The sequence below is a fragment of the Podarcis liolepis genome, assembly GCF_965112155.1.
Source record: "Podarcis liolepis genome assembly, chromosome: 18".
NCBI classification, from domain to species: Eukaryota; Metazoa; Chordata; class Lepidosauria; order Squamata; family Lacertidae; genus Podarcis; species Podarcis liolepis.
This window is the reverse complement of record NC_139572.1, coordinates 10,055,442-10,078,178: the sequence shown is the minus strand read 5'-3', so window position 1 is coordinate 10,078,178 and position 22,737 is coordinate 10,055,442. Positions and strand designations below refer to the sequence as shown.

Below are 22,737 nucleotides of genomic sequence, written 5' to 3'. Positions count from 1 at the left end.
CATTCATATCCCACATTTTCCTCTCCAAGGAGTTCCAGGTGTCGCATGTGGTTCTCCTTTAACCTCCCACGACAACACCCCATAGCTGTCAACTTTTCCCTTTTCTTGTGAGGAATCCTATTCAGAATAAGGGAATTTCCCTTTAAAAAGGGGAAACGTTGACAGCTATGCAACAGCCCTGTGAGGTGGGTGCGGCTGAGAGAGACAGTGACCACCCCCAGAGGACAAACCCAGGCTTCCTGGCCCTGCGGGGGGATTCGAATCCACTCCCAGCTCAAAACTCTAACCACTGCACTGGACCAGCTCTTAAACAACCACAGAAATGGGGGATTTGAGACAGCAAAAACAAGAAGCCAAGACGTTGAATGAACGGCTCCAATATGAAAGAAACCCCTCCCTCCTGTGCCTTTGTCCTTTGCCACCCCCTGTCACTTTTCCCAGACCCTCCAAGTGTCCCTATTTTCCAGGGATAGTCCCAGATTTATAGAAGCCAGGGCCGTTTTACCCATAGGCGCTGGGGTGCAGGGCACCCGGGCGCCAGGCCTGAGAGTTGAGTCCGGGGAAGAGCCCGCACTGCAGTGCCGCAAGTTTGGGGGCGACTGAGCCAGCGAGACGCTGAGCCAGCGAGACGTCCTGCGTGCCTGGGACTGGGCAACCGGGGGGGGGGGGGCACCGGGCGGATCTTTGCACCCTGGTGCCACATATGCTTATGACAGCCCTGAAAGAAGCCATCTTGGTTTCTGGTTCGATCCCGGAATGTCCCTCTTTTCCTTAGGACTTTCCTATTTTCATTGGAGAAATGTTGGGGGGTAGGGAGTTATGTGGCCTCCAAGCCTAGGGTGTAAGTAACTAAGCAACCTTTAGAGGACATCTGAAGGCATCCCTGTAGAAGGAAGATTTTTAATGTTTTATGTTTTAGAATATGTTGGAAGGCGCCCATATTGACGACTTCTTCTTCTTCTTTGGCTAATAGATTGAGGTTGAATCCTGACAAGACAGAAGTACTCTTTTTGGGGGGACAGGGGATGGGCAGGTGTGGAGGACTCCCTGGTCCTGAATGGGGCAACTGTGCCCCTGAAGGACCAGGTGCACAGCCTGGGAGTCATTCTGGACTCACAGCTGTCCATGGAGGCGCAGGTCAATTCTGTGTCCAGGGCAGCTGTTTACCAGCTCCATCTGGTACGCAGGATGAGACCCTCCCTGCCCGCGGACTGTCTCACCAGAGTGGTGAATGCTCTGGTTATCTCCCGCTTGGACTACTGCAATGCTCTCTACGTTGGGCTACCTTTGAAGGTGACCCAGAAACTGCAATTAATTCAGAATGCGGCAGCTAGACTGATGACTGGGAGCGGCCGCCAAGACCACATAACACCGGTTCTGAAAGACCTAAATTGGCTCCCAGAACGTTTCTGAGCACAATTCAAAGTGTTGGTGATGACCTTTAAAGCCCTAAGGAGCGTCTCCACCCCCATCGTTCTGCCTGGACACTGAGGTCCAGCTCCGAGGGCCTTCTGGCGGTTCCCTCACTGTGAGAAGCCAAGTTACACGGAACCAGGCAGAGGGCCTTCTCGGTGGTGGCGCCCGCCCTGTGGAACGCCCTCCCACCAGATGTCAAAGAACAACTACCAGACTTTTAGAAGACATCTGAAGGCAGCCCTCTTTAGGGAAGCTTTTAATGTTTAACAGACCACTGTATTTTAATACTCTGTTGGAAGCTGCCCAGAAACCCAGCCAGATGGGTGGGGTACAAATAATAAATTCTATTCTTCTTCTTCTTGACATCCCGATTTTCATTGGAGAAATGTTGGAGGGCATGTCTTCCCCACCCACCAGGGCAAAGCCCCTTGGCTTTCGAAAAACGAAACTGCGGCAAAGTCCCTGTCATTGGCTGGAATTTTCCTGGGAAGGGAAGGACACCTGTTGCTGTATATTTCAGCTGTGCAGAGAGAGACATGCACACAGAGAGAGGGGGGGCAGGATTGATCCAGGCGACAATCTGAAGGCCAGACGGCCGGATTTAAAGGACCTGGGTATGAACTGCATGCCGTCTGTCTGTCTGTCTGCGTCTTAGCACTCCCAGCTTCTGGTTTCTGAACCACGTCTGTCTGCTTGCAACATTCCCACGAACTTTCGGCCAGCCTGCCTGGATCTCCCAGAGATTCATTTTCCCCTTTCGCTGGCTTGCAGTCAGCCTCTCCGGCTAGATTCCAGCTGGGCCGCCTTCCACGGGTCGCCCGGGATGGGGAAGGAAACTATTTTTGGGTGACGCTTTGATGTTGAGTCAGCAGCCGTCAACGCAAAAGCCCCACACCAGCTCCCTGGGAGCTGCGGCGAAGGCTGCTCCCCATCTGAGAAATCAATGCAGGCATGAAGCTGGCAAGGTATCTATAACTATAGATTGCACTCTATTATTATTATTTCCATTTTCTGAAGCAGACTAACCTCGACATGTTCCTGGCCCAGTAACCATCGACGTTGGGAAGAGCCAGGCAAAGAGTGTATTAACTTCTGCCCGCTTCCAAACCAGTGGTTATTGATTACTGGGTCAATGAAATTAATAGATTGATCAACAGCATCGCCTTTTACCTATGCCTTGAGGCGATTTGCAGCCGAGGAACATCTGGCAACTTCGTTATACAGCTTTTGGCAAATGTTGAGGAATGCTCACCTCTCCAACCTGCTTGGGCGGTGTATTTTTAGGGACCGACTTATTTCTGCAATGTTGAATTGTTTCCAATGGCTTTTAATGTTGTGTTCTGATATTTAAAGTTGCGTTGTAATTGCTGTAACGCTCCTGGGACCTTAGGATGAAGGGTGAATAATAATAATAATAATAATAATAATAATAATAATAATAATAATAATGGCCAGTAGCATTCTTCTAGAGAGGGGTACCAGAACTTGCCCTTCTTCTCTTATAATGGTACCGGGTTCAAGGTGAGGGAGTCAGGGTGTTTTACAACATTCAAAAGCTTGATCCTAAAAAACCATGTAATAATATAAAATAAGGATTTGGAGGGAGTTTTTAGCTTGCGCAGACACCAAGACCATTTAATGCACACATGTGTGCATACACACTCACACCCAGATCAAAGACTCTTGAGAACTCTGTTTAGTTACCATATTTTTCTGTGTATAAGACGCCCCCTTAATTTGGGTACTCCAAATTAAGAAAACACCCCCTCAGCACTACCTGTGTATAAGACGAGCCCCAATTTTAAACAGATTTTTTGGGTAAAAAAAAAACCCTAGTCTTATACACGGGAAAAAACGGTAAGCTTGCTGGGAACCTAAGCACCTCTGTGAGGAGTAAGCTACAGTTAACAGGATTATTGGTGTGTGTGTGTGTAGAAATGTGCTTTACATATTCTAGCAAAAGTGTGTTGATGTGAACAGGACAGTTCTCCTACAAAAATAGGATAAATTGCTTTATGCTAACCAATAATGAATTCTGATGCTCATGTTTCAAATCCTGCTTGCGTTTTCATCTCCACATGGTACTGTAGTTCTTTAAATACTCAGTAACAGCTCTCCAGTCAAGGAATTTATCCTCATTTTGGTCTCTAATATTTGCCAGCTCCGCAAACGCCATCATTTTCAAAAGCCAGTCTCCCTTTGTTGGAACCTCCTCTTCTTTCCATCTTTGGGCATACAATATTCTTGCTGCTGTCGTTGTACACATAAATAAGGAAGTTTTTAATGTTTGATGTCTTGTGGTGTTTTTATGTTTTGCTGGAAGCCACCCAGAGTGGCTGGGGCAACCCAGTCAGATGGGCAGATAACAACAACAATAGTAATAATAGTAGTAATAATAATAATAATAATAGTAATAATAATAATAATAATAACAGAGTAGGCTCCATGGCCCAGTCAGGAGCACAGTGAGATTCTCACTGTGGAATCACCTGCAGCTGAAAGTCTGCCAAAATCCAAGATTGAGCGTATACAGGGAACGTCTTCTGCTAAACGATCAAAGGTGTTTTGTCCACATCTGGCACAGATCCAATTAAATGAATATTCAGTTTAAATAAGTAGCATAAGAATGTGGTTTGATTGAGGACTAGAGTCTTGCGCCGTTTTTTGTTTTTTTAAGAGGAAAGCAGTTGTTGGACACCTGTTTGGCATGCAGAAGGCGGCAGGTTCAGTCCCCGGCACCTCCCGGCAGAGCTGGGGACGGGTGCCCACCTTGAAATCTCAGAGAGCCCCTGTAGGTGATGCTGAGCTAGACTGGAAGAGCGCGCTGACTTACAGAGTCATATAATCATAGAGTCAGAATCTCATTTCTTCTAACTTTAAGCCAAAGATTTGAGTCCCACCCTCCAGAACAGCAGAAAGCAAGTTTGCTCCCTGTTCCATGGGGCAGCCATGGGACTCAGCAGGAGGCAGCTCATAAATTATGTCCGTCCCACAAGCTGAAAGCCTTCCCACCTCCGGTTTTCTTAATTTCTTTACAGTGGTACCTCAGGTTAAGTACCGTATTTTTTTGCTCTATAAGACTCCCTTTTTCCCTCCTAAAAAGTAAGGGGAAATGTGTGTGTGTCTTATGGCGCGAATGCAGGCTGCGCAGCTATCCCAGAAGCCAGAACAGCAAGAGGGATTGCTGCTTTCGCTGCGCAGCGATCCCTCTTGCTGTTCTGGCTTCTGAGATTCAGAATATTTTTTGTTTTGTTTTCCTCCTCCAAAAACTAGGTGCGTCTTGTGGTCTGGTGCGTCTTATAGAGCGAAAAATACGGTACTTACTTCGTTCCGGAGGTCCGTACTTAACCTGAAACTGTTCTTAACCTGAAGCACCACTTTAGCTAATGGGGCCTCCCGCCACCGCCGCGCCGCCGGAGCACGATTTCTGTTCTCATCCTGGAGCAAAGTGCTTAACCTGAAGCACTATTTCTGGGTTAGCAGAGTTTGTAACCTGAAGCGTATGTAACCCGAGGTACCACTGTATTGCCCTTTTGCCAGGCTGCTCAAAGCACCAAGCAGAATCTTCACCCCTCCGTGTTTCCTTCTCACACAACCACTCTGTGGAGTAGGCTAAGATGAGAGAGACAACAGACTAGGACATGGGAGGCCTGAGTTCGAATCCTTTGGGAGCCAGTCACTGCCTCCCAGACTAACCTACCCTGTTGTGAAGGGAACAACCATGTGCACCACCTTGAAATTCTTGGAGAAAAAGGTGGCATATAAATGCAATCAGTAATCATAATAATTGATAATCAATCATTTGGATTGTTGGAACGGGTTGCTGGGTTGTTTGGGAATTGCCCTTCTCCAAAAAACATCTCGTAAAAGCAAAGTATTTTTTTGTAATACAGTGGTACCTCGGATTACAGACGCTTCAGGTTACAGACTCCACTAACCCAGAAATAGTGCTTCAGGTTAAGTACTTTGCTTTAGGATGAGAACAGAAATCGTGCTCTGGCAGCGCGGCGGCAGCGGGAGGCCCCATTAGCTAAAGTGGTGCTTCAGGTTAAGAACAGTTTCAGGTTAAGAACGGACCTCCGGAACGAATTAAGTTCTTAACCCGAGGTACCACTGTATGTGCCACGATTTTATGCCACCAGTATATGCAAACATCTGGCTTACTTAAGATATTTATTAGAACCTTTATTCTCAGTAGTGATGAAACTCAAAGCTGGAGATTGCTTTGATTTTTTAATGAATCTTTATTATCTGTAAGGGCAGCTCAGTGGGCTAGAGCGTGGTGCTGAAAACACACCAAGGTTGCAAGTTCGATCCCCGTATGAGACAGCTGCATATTCCTGCATTGCATTGCAGGGGGTTGGACTGAATTATCCTTTCAACCCTGCAATTCTATAATTCTATGTTTGCATGAGTCGACCCTTTATTCTCCCTTTGGAGCTGCGCTGTATGTTTAAAATCTTTTGATTGCTTGTCTTTTTTTGCACGTTGTCGTTGTTGTACTTTTGTCTTTCTGGGCTGCGGCGCTTTAAGGTTTACAATCTTTTGATTGCTTTTTTTTTTGCACGTTGTTGTTGTTGTTAGTAAATCAGTTTATTAAAAAAGGAACAAGCAGGCACACCCAGGGAGCTTGTGGCTGAGACTGGGTCAGAATTCGAACCCGGGTCTCCCAGGTGCCTAATCCGACACGCTCTTTCCCACTGCACCTCCTCCCCACGGCGAGGCTCCTTTTGCGTCTCCAAACACCTGCTTGGGCTGTGAACGGGACGGGGAAATGGGGCTGCTCGTCTTGCAGGTTGGACGGGGTCCAGCGTGCTGGGTTTCAGATCCCTATTCTTAGAAGGGCTGCCATGGGGTTTTTGACGATGACTGCACAGCCAAGGCTCTGGTTTGACATATCCGAGTGTGAATGAAGGCTGTGGCATCTTCCAGGAGAGGTGGGGTGGAAACTGGACTGCCGTTTAAGGCCCTGGGATATTACTTACACCACCACCACCACCCCGCCCACCTTCAGCTGCCCCACCCCTCGGTATTTTAAAAAAGGGAATCTCCTAGATTGAGAACCAATTCTCCACTTTTGGGGCATTAATAATAATAATTTTATTATTTGCCCCAGCCACTCTGGGTGGCTTCCAGCATATACAAAAACATTATAATAAAACATTAAACATTTTTTTTAAAAAAAACCTTCCCTATCCAGGGCTACCTTCAGACATTCTCCTAAAGGTTGTGTAGTTATTTATCTCCTTGGCTCGGAGGTCGCATAACCCCATACCCTCCAACATTTCTCGGATGAAAATAGGGACCTTTAGGACCAGTGTTATATGATCTTGGTGGCCGCTCCCAGTCACCAGTCTGGCTGCCGCGTTCTGGATTAGTTGTAGTTTCCGAGTCACTTTCAAAGGTAGCCCCACGGAGAGCGCATGGCAGTAGTCCAAGCAGGAGATAACCAGAGCATGCACCACTCTGGTGAGACAGTCCGCGGGCAGGCAGGGTCTCAGATGGAGCTGGTAGACACAGTGGCATAGTGTGGGTTGTCAGCACCCGGGGCAAGGCAAGTAATTTGCGCCCCCTAACCCCTAACCTGCCGCCGCTGCCAGCTTCTTCTTGCTGCTGCCTGGTCTGGTCTGGTGTGGTTCTCTCCCGCGCTCAGCGCTGCGCTGGGCGGCCGCTGCACTGTCCCTCCCCCAGATAGTCCCTCGCTCTCTCTCCGCACCGCATGCCTGGCACCCCCCCTCCACAGTGGGCGGCGACCCGGCGGCTCAGATCGGATTCGCACAGCCAGCACTGCAGTGAGAGAGAGTGAGTGAGCCAGGTAGGGGCAGAGAGCTGCGAGTGCGAGCGCGCCCCCCCCCAAGATGTTGCGCCCCGTGCGGTCGGCCCCCCCTGCACCCCCCACGCTACGCCACTGGGTAGACAGCCGCCCTGGATGCAGAATTGATCTGCGCCTCCATGGACAGCTGTGAGTCCAGAATGACTCCCAGGCTGCACACCTGGTCCTTCAGGGGCACAGTTACCACTTTCAGGACCAGGGAGCCCCCACACCTGCCTGCCCCCTGTCCCCCAAAAACAGTAACCTCAGTCCATTAGCCACCATCCATCCTCCAACTGCCTCCAGACACACACACAGTGGATCAATAAAGGCCCCCTCTGCTCAATGCATTGAAAACAGCCTTAGACCTGCCAAGAAAAGAAAAGAAAAAAATATGTATGCTACAACAGCGGCAAGAGTCTTGTTAACACAAAAATGGAAGACCGAGGAAATTCCAACGAAAGAACAGTGGCAAGAAAGACTAGTGAGCTATGCAGAACTGGCCAAGTTGACATATAAACTCTGTGACAAGGACAATCGAGACTTCAATATTTTAATGTATTTTTAATCTTTGTTGGAAGCCGCCCAGAGTGGCAGGGGAGACCCAGCCAGATGGGCAGGCTTCAAATAATAAATTATTATTATTATTATTATTATTATTATTATTATTATTATTATTATTCAAGGAAGAATGGGAATTTTTCACAAATTATTTAAAAAGACAACAAAATGATTTGGACTGCTTGGCAGGTTTCGAATAAACATCCGCCAATTTATTTGTTGAATATATGATAAATAAGGCAATGATATGTACAATTTTACAATATGCAGAGGATAATCTGTGCAAAGGAACCCAAGAGAGGAGCTGAGAGAAGTCCGGGGGGGGATAAAAGGGGGGGGTATAAATGGATATATTGATTGATAATTTGGTTGTTAAAAATTACACACACACACACACACACACACACACACACACACAAGCCTTGGACCACTTTAAAAAGCCATGTTTCAGTGAATCCTGTAGTTTAAGGGTCCTGAGAGTTGTTCAGAGATAGTGCAAGCAAAAGTTGCAGTCCAACTGGGATTCGCATGGCTCCGGTCCCTTCTGCTTGCTTTGTGACTTAACCTGGTCGGGATGAGATCGTTGCCTTGTTCCTCCTGTTGCGTTTAGCAAGGGTTCCTCAGCGACGACATGGCGACGGGTCCCTGCGAGATCCTGGAGCGGAGCGAGGAGTCTCCAGATTCTCTGAAAGAGTCTCCGGTCCAGAAGCCATTGAAGGAGGAGATAAAAGAAGGTATTTTGATGATAGAATTGTAGAGTTGGAAGGGACCCTGCAATGCAGGGATAGGAGCATGGCTTAGGAAACCTAAGCCACTTACGCCCTTTCAGAAGAACATGTGAAATATACTATGCACGTGTGGGTTCGAATCCCACCTTCGTCGCCAGTGAAATCTACTCGGAGTCGAGAGTGGATTTCATGCTCTTTATTCAGTTCATAGTGGTGAGGAGGAGTGGAAGTTCCCCCAGAATGTCTGCTTTATATACATTATTTACACAATGGGCTGTACGTGATTGGCTAATTCCGGGATTCTCCTGTAAGCCAATCCGGTTGCGGATTCACTTCCACCTGGAGTTGGATTGGGTGGCTCCTGTGGACCAATTAGACTGCTGCATTCTGGATCCTATTGTTCTAGGACCAAACAGACTGCTGCATTCTGGATCCTATTGTTCTAGGACCAATCAGACTGCTGCATTCTGGATCCTATTGTTCTAGGACCAATCAGACTGCTGCATTCTGGATCCTATTCAACTCAGTACATAACACCATGAGAACAGAAGACGAGGCTGCTGGGTCCGGCCAAAGGCACATTTTGTCCACCATCCTGTTCTCTCTGGGGCCCATTATGGGAAACCCACAAGCAATATCTGGGCACGAGAGCCTCTCCCCTCCTGCGATTTCCAGCACCTGGTGTTCAGGAGCTTTGTTGTATACAGGTATTAAAAGATAAGCCAGCCCCCAAACTCTTAATCTCATGGACATGACACAAAAGGAAAGAGAGAGGAGGAGGGAAGAAGAAAGCCAAAGTCAGGTCAGAGTCTCCTCACCTGGCCATGATCATCGTCTCCCCCATCATCTCAGCGCTGGTCCCACCATTAAGTAAAGGTAAAGGGACCCCTGACCATTAGGTCCAGTCGTGACCGACTCTGGGGTTGCAGTGCTCATCTCGCTTTACTGGCCGAGGGAGCCGGCGTACAGCTTCTGGCGAACCAGAGCAGCGCATGGAAACGCCGTTTACCTTCCCGCCGGAGCGGTACCTATTTATCTACTTGCACTTTGAGATGCTTTCAAACTGCTAGGTTGGCAGGAGCAGGGACTGAGCAACAGGAGCTCACCCCGTCGCGGGGATTCGAACCGCCGACTTTCTGTCCTAGGCTCTGTGGTTTAACCCACAGCGCCACCTGCGTCCCACCATTAAAGTGATGCTAATTGGTGTGGGTTTCTTTAACAGATGCCGCAATACCAGTAAGTAAAGAAGAGATCAACAGCACCCCAAACGTAAGTATGACCGCGTGTGGCAATGCTTTAAGACCCTTGCGCCCCGAGTCCTCTCTCGGCCCACATCCACACCTCACATTGAAAGCAGCATTTCTGCCGCTTTAACAGTTGCGACTTCCCCCAAAGGATCACGGGAACTGTAGTTTTTGGTTTTGTTTGTAATTTTTCTTTTTCATTCATGACATACATCTTAATGTTTACTATATATTCCTCCCTCCCTCCCCTCCAAGACTTCCCCCATCTTCCGCTTCTGGTTTGTTTACCTTTTCACCCACTTTGCTATCTCTCAACAGAAAAAGTTGTTAATAACATAACATCAAACCTAAAAACATAAAAAATAAAATTAAACACACCATCCCATTACACTATCTTCTAAGCATTTTCTGATGTGGATAATGTGGATGTTTGTTTAAATCCTGCCATCAAGTCTATGGCCTTTCTTTGTTTCTGCCAATATAATAGGAATGGTTCCCAATCTTTTTCAAAGTCTTTGTTGTCTTTTTCTCTTAGTCTGTCTGTCATTTTTTGCCAGTTCTGCATAGTTCATCAACTTCTCTTGCCATTGTTCTTTAGTTGGTATTTCTCAAGTCTTTCTTCCAATTTTGTGCAATCAACATTCTTGCTGCTGTAGTGGCATACATAAATAAAGTCCTCATTTCTTTTGGTATAGCTTGACTTAAAATACCTAATAAAAAGGCTTCTGGGTGTTTTTTTTACAAAAGTTAGGAACTATATTTTGTTAAGGGTGCTGAGAGCTGTTAGGTGAGCCCGCTATTCCCCTCGGAGAGCTACAATTCCCAGAGAGGTTTAACAATCAGTCCCTCTTCCCAGGGAATTCTGGGAATTGTAGCTGTTGTGGGGATATAGGAGTCTCCTAACAAATCTCAGAACCCTTTTCAAACTACAGTTCCCAGAATTCTTTGGGTGACATCACAACTGTTAAAAGCAGCAGAATAATGTCGTGTGTGGCGCAGATATGTGCTTGGGTCTGGCTCTCCTGGGACAGAACTTAGTCCCAACTGAGTTCTACTCAGAGAAGACCCATTGAAATGAATTTTTAAAAACCTTCAGGGTTTTTTAAAACGTAATTTGGAAATGTTTGTAATATTGAGCAGTAATAGTGAAACATCAGGCAGTGGGGCGGGAAGTCAACTTTTAAATTTGCATTAACTTGGTGTTAATTTGTTTATTTTTTAAAGCATGATCTCTCCTTGCGGGGGACGGAAGGGATTCTTTTTCTCGTTACCATCATCATTTCATTTATTAATTGCTTCCTACGAACCCCCTCAAAGAGATTCCCAGCACCAACTTCATAGGAAGCAATTAATAGATGGAATAATGATGATAATAATGAGAAAACAGGATCCCTCCTGTCCCTGGAGAGGAGAGACTGACGCTTGGCAGCCTGTCCCAACATCGTTCCTGCGTGAGCTCACCAGTCTCTGCCTAAGGACAAGCTGTCCTGCTGGGCAGCTCAGGCAGCCGGTCTGTGGCTGAGCTGATTTTTGAACCTTGTCCTCCCTCCTCCCTCCTTGCAGCTGTTCCTGGGATACAGTAAGATTCTAGTCCTCAAGGAACTGGTTTTAATTAGGAAACTGTAATAAATGAAAATCTGCCCTTATTCCCTTATGGGGGACACAAGAGCCCTTATAGAGTCCTTTGCAGGTTCTCCATCGGTCGGAGAAAAGAACAGAGGCCAACCAGAGAATATTGAGAAGCAAAGCAGCTCGTAAGCCTGATCTTTATTGAACTGTTGCAAGAGGGTGCCCCCTTCACACGCAGGAGGAGGAGGAGGACCCCGAACCAAGGTGTGCCCGCCCTTATATAGACATTTTAAATTGCCCGCCCTAGAGTCCAAGACCACCCCCAGATACATCATACCTACATCACAGAAAAGGCGGTCTGCAACAGAAATCTGAGCGCGTTGTTTACCTCCTGTCTGGCAGGTTACCTGTTAATGCTCACTTGATTGGATACCCTGGGGAGCCTGGCCAGTCTTTTGTAATGACAAATACCTAGTTCCTGAGCCAGGTCACAGGCTCACCCTATTCATACACAGCCATACCCTTAAGACAGGATTTCTGAAGGAAAAGACAATGGGGAGGCTTTTCCATTTTCCTTGACCTTGCAGAGAAATTGCTTTCAGGGCTGTTTCCCTGTGCTGCTTCAGACATGTGGTTTATATATTTATGTACGTGTTTGCTTGGTACGTTTATGAACATTTATTATATATATAAGACCTGATTTTTTTTATTTCAAAACCAAGAATGTTGCTTTGTGCCAGCTCTGAATGCAAAGGATGTGCATTCCCAATTAGCTACATCCCTTTCCCCAAACTCTCGGTAGCTCAGTTGATAAGAGCATGAAACTCTTAATCTTAGGGTGGTGGGTTCAAGTCCCATATGAGGCAAAAGATTCCTGAATTGCAAAGGGTTGGGCTAGATGATCATCAGGGTCCCTTCCAGCTCAATGAGTCTATGATGTCATTAGTCAACCCTCTATAACACACACAGAAGCCTGGTGGATCAGGCCACCGACTCCTCTAGTCTAGCAACCTGGAAAGCCCCAAAGCAAGAATCAAGAGTATGCAGAAATAGCAAGGCTAACTGCAAGAATCCGACAGCAGGATGATGGAGAAATTCCAGAAAGAATGGTCCTAATTTATGGTATACTTAGAGAAAACTGTGAGGGACGCGGGTGGCGCTGTGGGTTAAACCACTGAGCCTAGGGCTTGCCGATCAGAAGGTTGGCGGTTCGAATCCCTGCAACGGGGTGAGCTCCCGTTCCTCGGTCCCTGCTCCTGCCAACCTAGCAGTTCAAAAGCACATCAAAGTGCAAGTAGATAAATAGGTACTGCTCCGGCGGGAAGGTAAACGGCGTTTCCATGCGCTGCTCTGGTTCGCCAGAAGCGGCTTGGTCATGATGGCCACATGACCCGGAAGCTGTATGCCGACTCCCTCAGCCAATAAAGTGAGATGAGCGCCGCAACCCCAGAGTCGGCCATGACTGGACCTAATGGTCAGGGGTCCCTTTACCCTTTACCTAACTGCAAGAATCCGATAGCAGGATGATGGAGAGATTCCAAAAAGAATGGTCCAAATTTATGGTATGCTTAGAGAAAACCGTACATAAATAAAGACACTCACAGGACTGAAATAAAACTCGTAGCGTTTATTGTAAACATTTGGTTAGACCACAAGATGTAATGCTGTAATATAATAAGGAATGTATGTCTAAAGTATGATACAAAAATTTATTGAGGAATTAGAGACATTTATAGAATGTATATATAGTAATCACGGTTAAGAAAGAGCAATGTAGAGAAGCCAGAAGACGGGTGGAGGGAAGTTAATTCAGATAAGATATACGTTGAAAGGAGAATAATATTGTTAAGCTGTATTGTGCTTAAGATATTTGGAAAAAATTAATATTATTGGGGGGGGGGACAAAAGCAAGAATCAAACAGAAGAGCATTCTCGTGTGTGTGTGTGTGTGTGTGTGTTAAGACAACCAAATTCCCGCTCCCCAAGTTGCACAACCCACAGTGCAGATCATCTTATCTGAGGCAGGCTGAAAACAGCAGCAGCCAAGGACCCTGAAATTCCAATCAAATGGACACACGCACACAAAGGCTGCTATTGTGTAATTTGTTCTACAGAGCCGTGAACCTTCACAACAGCATCCTTGAAATTGATAGGAGATTGCTCTTGCTCTTCTCCCCAAGTCCCGCCTGGAAATCTCTCTCTGCCTTTTAGCAGCACGAGGCATCGACAAACACTTCCAAGCGCCACAAATAGTTATCCCTGTGTTGAGATGCAGTGGTTGGTTTAGAGATGGGGAGAGCAGGATTCGAATCCCACCACCCCCATGCTCATCCATTTGCTTGTGGGCCTTGGGCCACTCACCTTGCAGGGGCGTTGTGAGGATAAAATGGGGGGGAGAGAGAGAACCATGTGGGAGTCAGAAGACAGCAACACCTGGAGGGAGACAGGTTTCCCCATCTCTGATGGAAGAAGAAGAAGCATTCCCCTCTCTGGAGAGAAGGCCTCTTTGGAATAGAGGCATCGTTCCATTTCCTCCATGCAGCAGAGAAATGCTACTTCCTAGATCAGGAATGGATGGGATGCGGGTGGCGCTGTGGGTTAAACCATGGAGCCTAGGGCTTGCTGATCAGAAGGTCGGCAGTTCGAATCCCCACAATGAAGGGGTGAGCTCCCGTTGCTCGGTCCCTGATCCTGCCCACCTAGCAGTTCAAAAGCATGTCAAGTGCAAGTAGATAAATAGGTACTGCTCCGGCGGGAAGGTAAACGGCGTTTCCGTGCGCTGCTCTGGTTCACCAGAAGCGGCTTAGTCCTGCTGGCCACATGACCCAGAAGCTGTACGCAGGCTCCTTTGGCCAATAAAGCGAGATGAGCGCCATAATCCCAGAGTCGTCCGCGACTGGACCTAGTGGTCAGGGGTCGCTTTACCTTTACCTAGATCAGGAATGGGGGGGCTCCTGTGTCCCCCCCCCCCCGTTGTCTAACATGGGATGCAACTATTGAAAATAATGAAGAGTCATTCACATGGATTTCTGGGGAAGAAATCAGCTTACTAGTGTGTCCAGTTCTGGGCACCACAATTTAAAAAAGATGTTGGCAAAGCCGAAAGGCGTGCAGAGGAGCAGTGGCGTAGCGTGGGGGGTGCAGGGGGGCCCGGTTGCACCGGGCGTAACACCTGGGGGTTAGGGTTAGGGGGCGCAAATCCACAGGTTAGGGAGCGCAAATTACTTGCCTTGCCCCGGGTGCTGACAACCCACGCTACACCACTGCAAAGGAGGGAGACCAAGACGATTAAGGAAACCAAGCCTTGTGAGGAACGGTTGAAGGATCTGGTTATGCTTAGCCTAGAGAAGGGGAGACTGAGAGGAGATATGAAAGCCATCTTCAAATATCTCAAGGGCTGCCACATGGAAGAGGGAGCCAGCTTGTTTCCTCCTGCTCTGGAGGGTAGGACTCGAACCAATGGCTTCAAGTTACAAGAAAGGAGATTCCGACTAAACAAAAATTTCTGATGGTAAGAGCTGTTTGGCAGTGAAAAGGAGGTGCTGCACTATCTTTCCTTGGAGGTTTTTAAGCAGAAGCTGGATGAGCAGCTGTCATGGGAGGTTTAGCTGTGATTCCTGCATTGCAGGGGGTTGGGCTGGATGACCTTTGGGGTCCCTTCCAACTCTATGATTCTATGATTCTATGAGCCCTATGTGTTATTTTAGAAAACTGCTTAGAGGATGTCTTCAGTGTTCAGATGAAATAAACCACTGGAATTCCTCCCACTTCAGGGTATAGAGAGGAAAGACGTAGACAGGCTTCACGTGGTCGAGCAAGACCTCGATGAATTTGTGGACAGCATCGGAGAAGCAGCTTCCTCCACGCTTCCCGAGCCATCGCTGGAAGCAGAGGAGCCCCCGGCTCCCGAAAAGGTCCCCGCAAAACAGCCTCGAGCCGAGCAAGTGGCAGAAAAAGTCCTGCGGGCTGAAAGGGTGGTGGAGAGGGCGCCCCGAGCAGAAAAAACTTCCGGGATGGACAAGGTGGCTGAGAAGGTTCCCCGAGTGGAAAAGGCACCCCGAGTTGAGAAGGCGGCGCGGGCAGAGAAGCCGGCAGAGAAAGTGCGGCCTGCAGCTCCAGCAGGTATGCGGTTTCCTTGGGGCCAGATGCACGCGTGACGACAGCATTGCTTCCTACTTGTATAGGCAGAAATTGCAGGGACTTGGGGGCTGGATTTGGGTCAAGGCCAGGGGGCAGGAGGGTGGGGTTCCAACCTTCACTTTAGCAGCTTCCTTAGACCGAGTCGGACCATTATTCCATGTAGCTCAGGGCTGCCTACTCTGACTGGCAGCAGCTGTCCCGGGTTTCAGACAATGGAATCTTTCTGAGCCCAACCTGGAGATTTTGGGACTTTCTGCATGGGTTTATGGTCCTTTCCTTCACGGTCCTGAGCCGATTTAAACTCGGAAGCCTCTCTCCAGGATATCAGACAGGGGGCATTCCCAGCCTTACTGGGAGACACTGAGGATTGAACCCAGGACACCCTGCATTCAGAGCAGCTGTTCTACTCCTGCGTTGTGGCCTTTTCCTTAAAACTACAGTAAGCGGCTAGTCCTCAAGGTCCTTTCCTCCTTGTAGCATGTGTGTGTGCCTGTCCAGACAGCTTTCTTGGTTTGGAGGGCGAGGAACAACTAAGAGGGAAGGGGAACAAGGGAGATGAGCAACAGAGAACACAAACAAGGCGGCACTTGTGCTCATTAGGCTGGGTAAAATATCAATATAAGGGACGCGGGTGGCGCTGTGGGTTAAACCACAGAGCCTAGGGCTTGCCGATCAGAAGGTCGGCGGTTCGAATCCCCACGACGGGGTGAGCGCCTGTTGCTCGGTCCCAGCTCCTGCCAACCTAGCAGTTCGAAAGCACGTCATAGTGCAAGTAGATAAATAGGTACCACTCCAGCAGGAAGGTAAGCGGCGTTTCTGTGCGCTGCTCTGGTTCGCCAGAAGCGGCTTAGTCATGCTGGCCACATGACCTGGAAGCTGTACGCCGGCTCCCTCTGCCAATAAAGCGAGATGAGCGCCACAACCCCAGAGTCGGCCACGACTGGACCCAATGGTCAGGGGTCCCTTTACCTTTAATATATCAATATATCATCCAAAACTGGTTCAAAGTCCATAGTGTGATATCGGTTTCATAATTTTTTTGGCCTGGCAAAATATCGCAAATCATGATGTGTGTCTTAATACTGAATGTCCCCCATGATGGACCCACCAAAAACAGCCTTTGGGTCACACCAGGCTGGTCAAGTGTGCCCAACTCTCTCCCTCTCTCTGTTCTCTCCTGGAAGCCACAAAGACCGTCCCGGCTAAGAGGAAAGTTGAGGCCCGCACTGCAGGGCCAACAAAGGACACGCTCCCTTGGGAGGGCCTGACCCTGAACCAATGCCTCGTGGTCGCCTCCTGCCTCGCCCTCCTCAGCGTCAGCTGCCAGGTGGTTCAAGGTAAGGGAGAAGAATGTTTCAGGATGTGACCAGCTGCTTACTGGAACACAGAATCAAGGAATTGTAGTGTTGGAAGGCACTGTGAGGATCATCTAGTCCAGCGGTTCTCAAGCTGTGGGTCCCCAGATGTTGTTGGACTACAACTCCCATCATCCCTGAGCTCTGGCCTTGCTAGCTAGGGGTGATGAGAGTTGTAGTTCAACAACATCTGGGGACCTGCAGGTTGAGAAAGCCTGATCTAGCCCATGGGTAGGCAAACTAAGGCCCAGGGGCTGGATCTGGCCCAATTGCCTTCTCAATCCGGCCTGTGGATGGTTTGGGAATCAGTGTGTTTTTACATGAGTAGAATGTGTGCTTTTATTCAAAATGCACCTCTGGGTTATTTGTGGGGCATAGGAATTTGTTCATTCTTTTTTTTCTTCAAAATATAGTCTGGCCCCCTGCTGAAAAAGTTTGCTGACCCCTGAATTCTAGTCCAACCCCCTGCAAGGCAGGAATAGGCAGCTGTCCCAGGCAGGGATCGAACCTGCAGCCTTGGCGTTATCAGCACCACGCTCCAACCAGCTGAGCTATCCACTTGGGTAGTGAGGTCCTTCTGTTCAGGGACCTCTCTTTTGCAATTAGGAAAACCCCACATTTATTGAGTGGGACGCAGGAGTAAAAGGGCTCGGGGTCCTATCCAAGCTGCAGCCAAACCACAAGTTTCTAGTCCTCGTGGTTCCAAAAAAAAAATAAAAAAAATCGCTGCACAAATTCTGCCTTGTACCTGATGTTAGTCATATTCAGAGTATGATTAGAGTGTGGTGCTGGTAATGCCAAGGTTGCAGGTTCGATCCCTGCAAGGGACAGCTGCATATTCCTGCACTCTAGGGGTTGGACTGGATGACCCTCAGGGGTCCCTTCCAACTCTATGATTCTATGATTCTATTCTGCCTCAGATCAGTGGTTCACAGAGTACGTGGTACTGTCCCCTGGGGGGGGGATGTTGGGATTACCTATGGGGGAGCTAAGAAGCGAAAGCACATCAAGGGGGCACTGGAAAGCGTTGCCATATTTCAGAAAGTGAAAATCTGGACACAAATCCATTCTGAATAACACTTTTACAGTCATACCTTGGGTTACAGATGCTTCAGGTTGCGTTTTTTCGGGTTACGGACCGCTGAAACATAGAAGAACTGGAACGGATTACTTCCGGGTTTCGGCGGTTGCGCATGCATGGAAGTGCTAAATAGCGCAGGTTGCGAACGCTGCGGGTTGTGAACATGCATCCCGCACGGATCACGTTCGCAACCCGAATGTCCGCTGTCTAAGGTAGCAGGCTCTGGGGATTAATTTTTTTCGAGGCAAAGAAGTGGTTTGGGAACCACTGTCTCAGATCTATTAATTTTTTGGGGGAGGGGGTGCTACTCTGAGTAGAACTTGTTCCAGGTGTCTGCCTTGCATGGCCAGTCAAGAACAGAAGGCTCTTCTTCTCCAGAGGATTCCCTCCAGGCAGTGTTCGAAATTAGCCAGGCGCCAGGCGCGTTTTGCACCTGGTTATCAACTACTTGCGACCAAGTGAAGATTCCTGGGTGCCAGGATGGTGTCTGACGTCTCCACCATCTGGGGATCCTTGGATCTGGTCTGTTTTCACACACTAAGGTCCCATCCTGTAGAATTCAATTCGTTATATTTTATCCACACAACCAGAACGAATTTCTGGAACCAAAATGCTTTTTCAGTGCAGCCTGAACAGGAGCAGTGAACAACATCTTAGTGAATTGTTGTCACTTGTCTTGGCTTCCTCCACTGCCCTGCTCAGAGTTGGGAAGAATATTCCTGCGTTATGAATGGTCTGTATCACCATTAAGAAAAAGAGGTTGGAATAGGCCAGTATACCGTATTTTTCGCTCTATAGGATGCACCTTTTCCCCTCCAAAAATTAAGGGGAAATGTGTGTGCGTCCTCTGGAGCGAATGCAGGCTCCTTGGCTTCAGCGATAGCAACACGAAGCCTCCGAAGCGCAGAGGGGGCGCTCCCTCCGCGCTCCGGAGGCTTCGTGTCGCTTTTGCTGAAGCCTGGAGAGCGAGAGGCGTCAGTGCGCACCGACCCCTCTCGCTCTCCAGGCTTCAGGGAGAGCCCCCTGAAGCCTTCCAAGCGCAGCGCGAGTTCCCGCTGCGTTCTGGAGGCTTCAGGTTCCTTTCGCTGAAGCCAGGAGAGTCTTGCTCTCCCGGCTTCAGCAAAAGGAACCCGAAGCCTGAGGAGCGCAGCGGGAACTTGCGCTGTGCTCGGAAGGCTTCAGGGATAGCCGCGCAGCCCCTCCAGCAGGGAGAGGCTGCACATGGCTATGGCTTCTTTAGCCCCACGCAGCCTCTCCCAGCTGGAGGGGTTGCGCAGCTAAAGAGGAAGCCAAAACAGCGAGCGGGATCCATCCCGCTTGCTGTCTTGGCTTGTGCCATAGCCCTGCACAACCCCTCCGGCAGGGAGAGGTTGCACGCAGCCTGTATGCTGCTCTTTGGGGCTGGGGGGGGGGAATAAGATTTTTTTATTGATTTCCCCCTCTAAAAACTAGGTGCGCCCTATGGTCCGGTGCGCCCTATGGAGCGAAAAATGCGGTATATGGGAACTGGATAAAGTGACTTTTCTTCTTTTAAGTTCTCAGAGCTCTTAACTGATCTCAAGGTTGTCCTCTGAACTGAGAATCAATCACAGTCAGTCCATCATTTGAAAAATAAGACTTTGCCTCTAAAGGGCAAGTAGACATTCTGTTTTGGCGACTGTAACCCTGGTTCAAGGAGCCATTTGGCACCTAGGTTATATCTGTGTTTCTAACACTGGCTCTGGGTCCAGGAAGGCTGGAGCATGGAGCTCGGTGGGAGACGTTGCTTCAGCAAAGAAGAAACTCACAGTAGGATCTGCAAGCACCACTCCTTCCTGGCTCTCAGCCTGGCCCCGATCCAAGCAGGCCTGATCAACACCCTTCTCTGAGTAGCTTCCCACGGGCCCATGGGTGGCAGCTCTCAAACTCTCATCCAGCTCCACCTGCCAACCAGAATCAGTGGGTTCTTCCTGCGGTTGTCTCTGGCGCCACCTGCTGTCGGGCTCCCTGCCTTCCCTCCAACCAGTCCCAAAGTGCACCAGCCGCCACTGGCTAGGATCAGTCCCCATTTCCCCCTAATTCAGGAAGGCTGGTGCCTGGGGCTAAAAGGGAGATGTTGCTTCAGCTGTGAAGCAGCTCAGACTAGGATCTTAGAGATGGAGGATGTAGGCAATTCCCAGATTTGCAACATCCGCAAAAAAATTGCACCTGCTTTTGGGTATTGGAGCACATCGAACGTCGCCTCTCCTTTCCCACAGACATTGTCGACTACGGTGGGGAAATCCTCGAGGCCGAGCTGAGCGCTTGGACATCTCAAGACGGCAGCGTTGGGGAAGCGGTGAGTCGAGATGACAAATGGGTGGGTGGAAAGCAGGAAAATATGCCCAATTCCAGCAAAGCAGGTTGTGTCCATCCATGGCGGAGGATGCTAAATTGGGGCCCCACCCACTGCAATCTGCCCTCGGCCAGCCCCCACCTTGCTACTTCTAAGGAGAATGCTTCATCCTGGAGCGGGGGGTGGGGAAAGCTGATGCCCTCCAGATTTAAGTTTATTTTGTTGCTGCTGCTGCTGTTCTGATGTTTTATTGTGCTTTTAATTCTGTTGGGAGCTGCCCAGAGTGGCTGGGGAAACCCAGCCAGATGAGTGGGGTAATAATAATAATAATAATAATAATAATAATAATAATAATAATAATAATAATTGCTGGCATCTGGGGGTGGTCAAACTGCTGTGACAACAGCACTGAAGTGCCCTCCCTGGGGCACAATCCTGGGCAGAATGTCTGGGGGTCCTGGGCTGCCCAGACGACAAGACCCCCCTCTCTGCCTCACTGAGGGGTCCAAAGGAAAGCAGAGCAAGATGTTTGGCACCAGCTGGGCTGCAGGAGTTGCCAGAAGGAGGCGGACAGGGCATCACCCAACTGCCTTAGGGACTCCCCTCAAGATTTGTGTCGGGTTCACTCCTGACCCTTTTCCTCTCCCAAAGATGCCCCACAAGGCATTTACACATCTCTTCATATAACAAATGCATTTATTTAACAAATGTATAGACTACTTTGTGGCCTCAAGCCGTTAAAGCAATATTCGAGGCAGAATAATAGCTATTTCTTAGACTTGTCTCCCTCCAAATATTGCTGGACTCCCACCAGTGACGGGAGTTGTGGGCACGCAACGTCCGGAGGCTGTTTTTGGTGACACCCGTTGTGTGTGTGTTTTCTTCCCATTCCAGGAAGAACTCTGGTTTTACGAGAGGTGGCTGAACTGGTCGGACATGGACGAACCACCTGACATCGAGGAGGAGGAGGAGGAGGAAGAGGAAGAGGAAGAGGAAAACCTCGAAGTCGAAGAGGAGGAGCCAGAGGAAGAGGAGGAGGAGCCAGAGGAAGAGGAGGAGGAGCCAGAAGAAGAGGAGGAGGAGCCAGAAGAGGGAGGGGGAGGAGCTAAAGTCAAGCAGAAGAAAAGACCAGAGAAAGCAACCCGGAGAGAGAGGGTCTCCAAGGAGAAGTCCCAGAAAGGTCGCAAGGACCTAGAGGAAGAGGAGGAAGAGGAAGAGGAGGAGGAAGAGGAGGAGGAGCCTGTTCGCAGCAAGCGGCCTCTGCGGGAGGGGAAGCGGAAAGAGCAGCGCGAGGAGAGGAGGAGCCGACAGCCCAAACCCGAAGCCAAGGCCCACAAGCAGGAGGAAGGGAAGGGGCGCCCCAAGGACGGGCGCGACCGCGGGAAAGAGCGGGACCACAAGGCCCACCCCCACGAGCAGAGAGGCCGGAAGCCCTTGCGGGTGCAGCGCCCGCTCTTCCCCCTGCAGAAGCCTGCCAGGCGGCACGACTGAGACCCCTCCGCCGTGGGAAGCAGCGCTCCAAAACGCCCCCTGCCCCCTCGAACAGGCGGGCGCAGGGGCCCAGGTGACTCCGGAGCAGTGCGAGACCCGCTTGCTTGCGTCTCACAAACTTCCCCTTGGCCCCACTTCCCAGACACCTAATACCGAGGCCCTGCCACCTGCAGAGGGATCTTGGGCCACGGCCAAGGACTTGTCTGCCCAGCCCAGGAGATCCCTCTGACCTCAAGAAAGCCTCTCCCACCCCCCATTTTCTTCTCTCTTTTTTTGGGTGTTCATGCCTCCCCCGCCCCAAATAACGGGGCTGGGGGAGGCGCCCCGCAACGGCAAGGAGAAGTTGCAGTGTTTGCTAAACCGGCTTGTGACGGACGGTGAGGCCTTTGTGCTTGACTCTGCTGCTTTTGTAGATGGAAGACCCCCCCCCCGCCCCGAAACCTTGAGATCTCGCCCCCTAAGCAGTGGGGTTGGCTCACACATCCACACCCCATACATCAATGCCTGAAAAAAAGACAGATTGAACCATCCATTCCTCCTCTGTCACAAAGCAGTTTTCAGAGGTGGTGTGAATCCCGATTCCTCTCCATCATGTTTGCAGTCTTAAATTCAGCTCCCCACCTTTTATTCTCCAGCCAATTTTCTCGATTTTTCCCCTTAAAAGAACTCTTCTCTTTTCTCCCCACCCTTTTGGCTTAAATCTGTTTATAATACATCTGTTAAATAAAAGTTTCAGACATGTAGGATAGACTCTTCTTTTTCTTCCACGCAGTGACGATCCCCTGAGGATCTCTGGCCACTGGGCAGTTCTGCCTTCTGGGGCTGCTGGGAGGTGGAACTTAAGGGCACCTGAAGGGGCACAGATTTCCCAAACGTTGCTCTGTTCGGAAGAGGCATGTTCTGCTACCAGGACTCTTCCAAACAGAGCAGCGGTGTCCAAACTTTTTTCAAAGAGGGCCAGATTTGGTGATGTGAACATGCATGAGGGCCAACCAAAGTTGTTGGCCTTTTTTTAGGATTGAAGTA

The 22,737-nt window shown here is 49.3% G+C and overlaps 1 protein-coding gene across 2 annotated transcripts; it reads left to right on the top strand.

The window, feature by feature from the left end:
* The first annotated feature begins 1,807 nt into the window (after positions 1-1,807).
* On the top strand, positions 1,808-22,454 carry JSRP1 (junctional sarcoplasmic reticulum protein 1). 2 transcript variants are annotated; one of them, XM_083483946.1, is made up of 7 exons: positions 1,808-2,381; positions 8,400-8,523; positions 9,740-9,786; positions 15,104-15,452; positions 16,655-16,807; positions 20,144-20,223; positions 21,115-22,454. In XM_083483946.1, the coding sequence occupies exons 1-7, from the start codon at positions 2,274-2,276 to the stop codon at positions 21,709-21,711; spliced, it is 1,458 nt and encodes a 485-aa protein (XP_083340072.1). In that variant the 5' UTR covers positions 1,808-2,273; the 3' UTR covers positions 21,712-22,454. The 2 variants fall into 2 exon arrangements, with proteins under 2 accessions (XP_083340072.1, XP_083340073.1); XM_083483947.1 differs by having other exon boundaries at positions 1,815-2,030.
* Positions 22,455-22,737: the final 283 nt, after the last annotated feature.

Excerpts from the sequence above, each read along its gene's own strand:
- JSRP1 (XM_083483946.1), top strand. The coding sequence starts at position 2,274 with ATGTTGAGTCAGCAGCCGTCAACGCAAAAGCCCCACACCAGCTCCCTG. Across the intron at positions 8,524-9,739 it reads GAAGGAGGAGATAAAAGAAG|ATGCCGCAATACCAGTAAGT; the intron begins GTATTTTGATGA and ends TTTCTTTAACAG. Across the intron at positions 15,453-16,654 it reads GCGGCCTGCAGCTCCAGCAG|CCACAAAGACCGTCCCGGCT; the intron begins GTATGCGGTTTC and ends CTCTCCTGGAAG.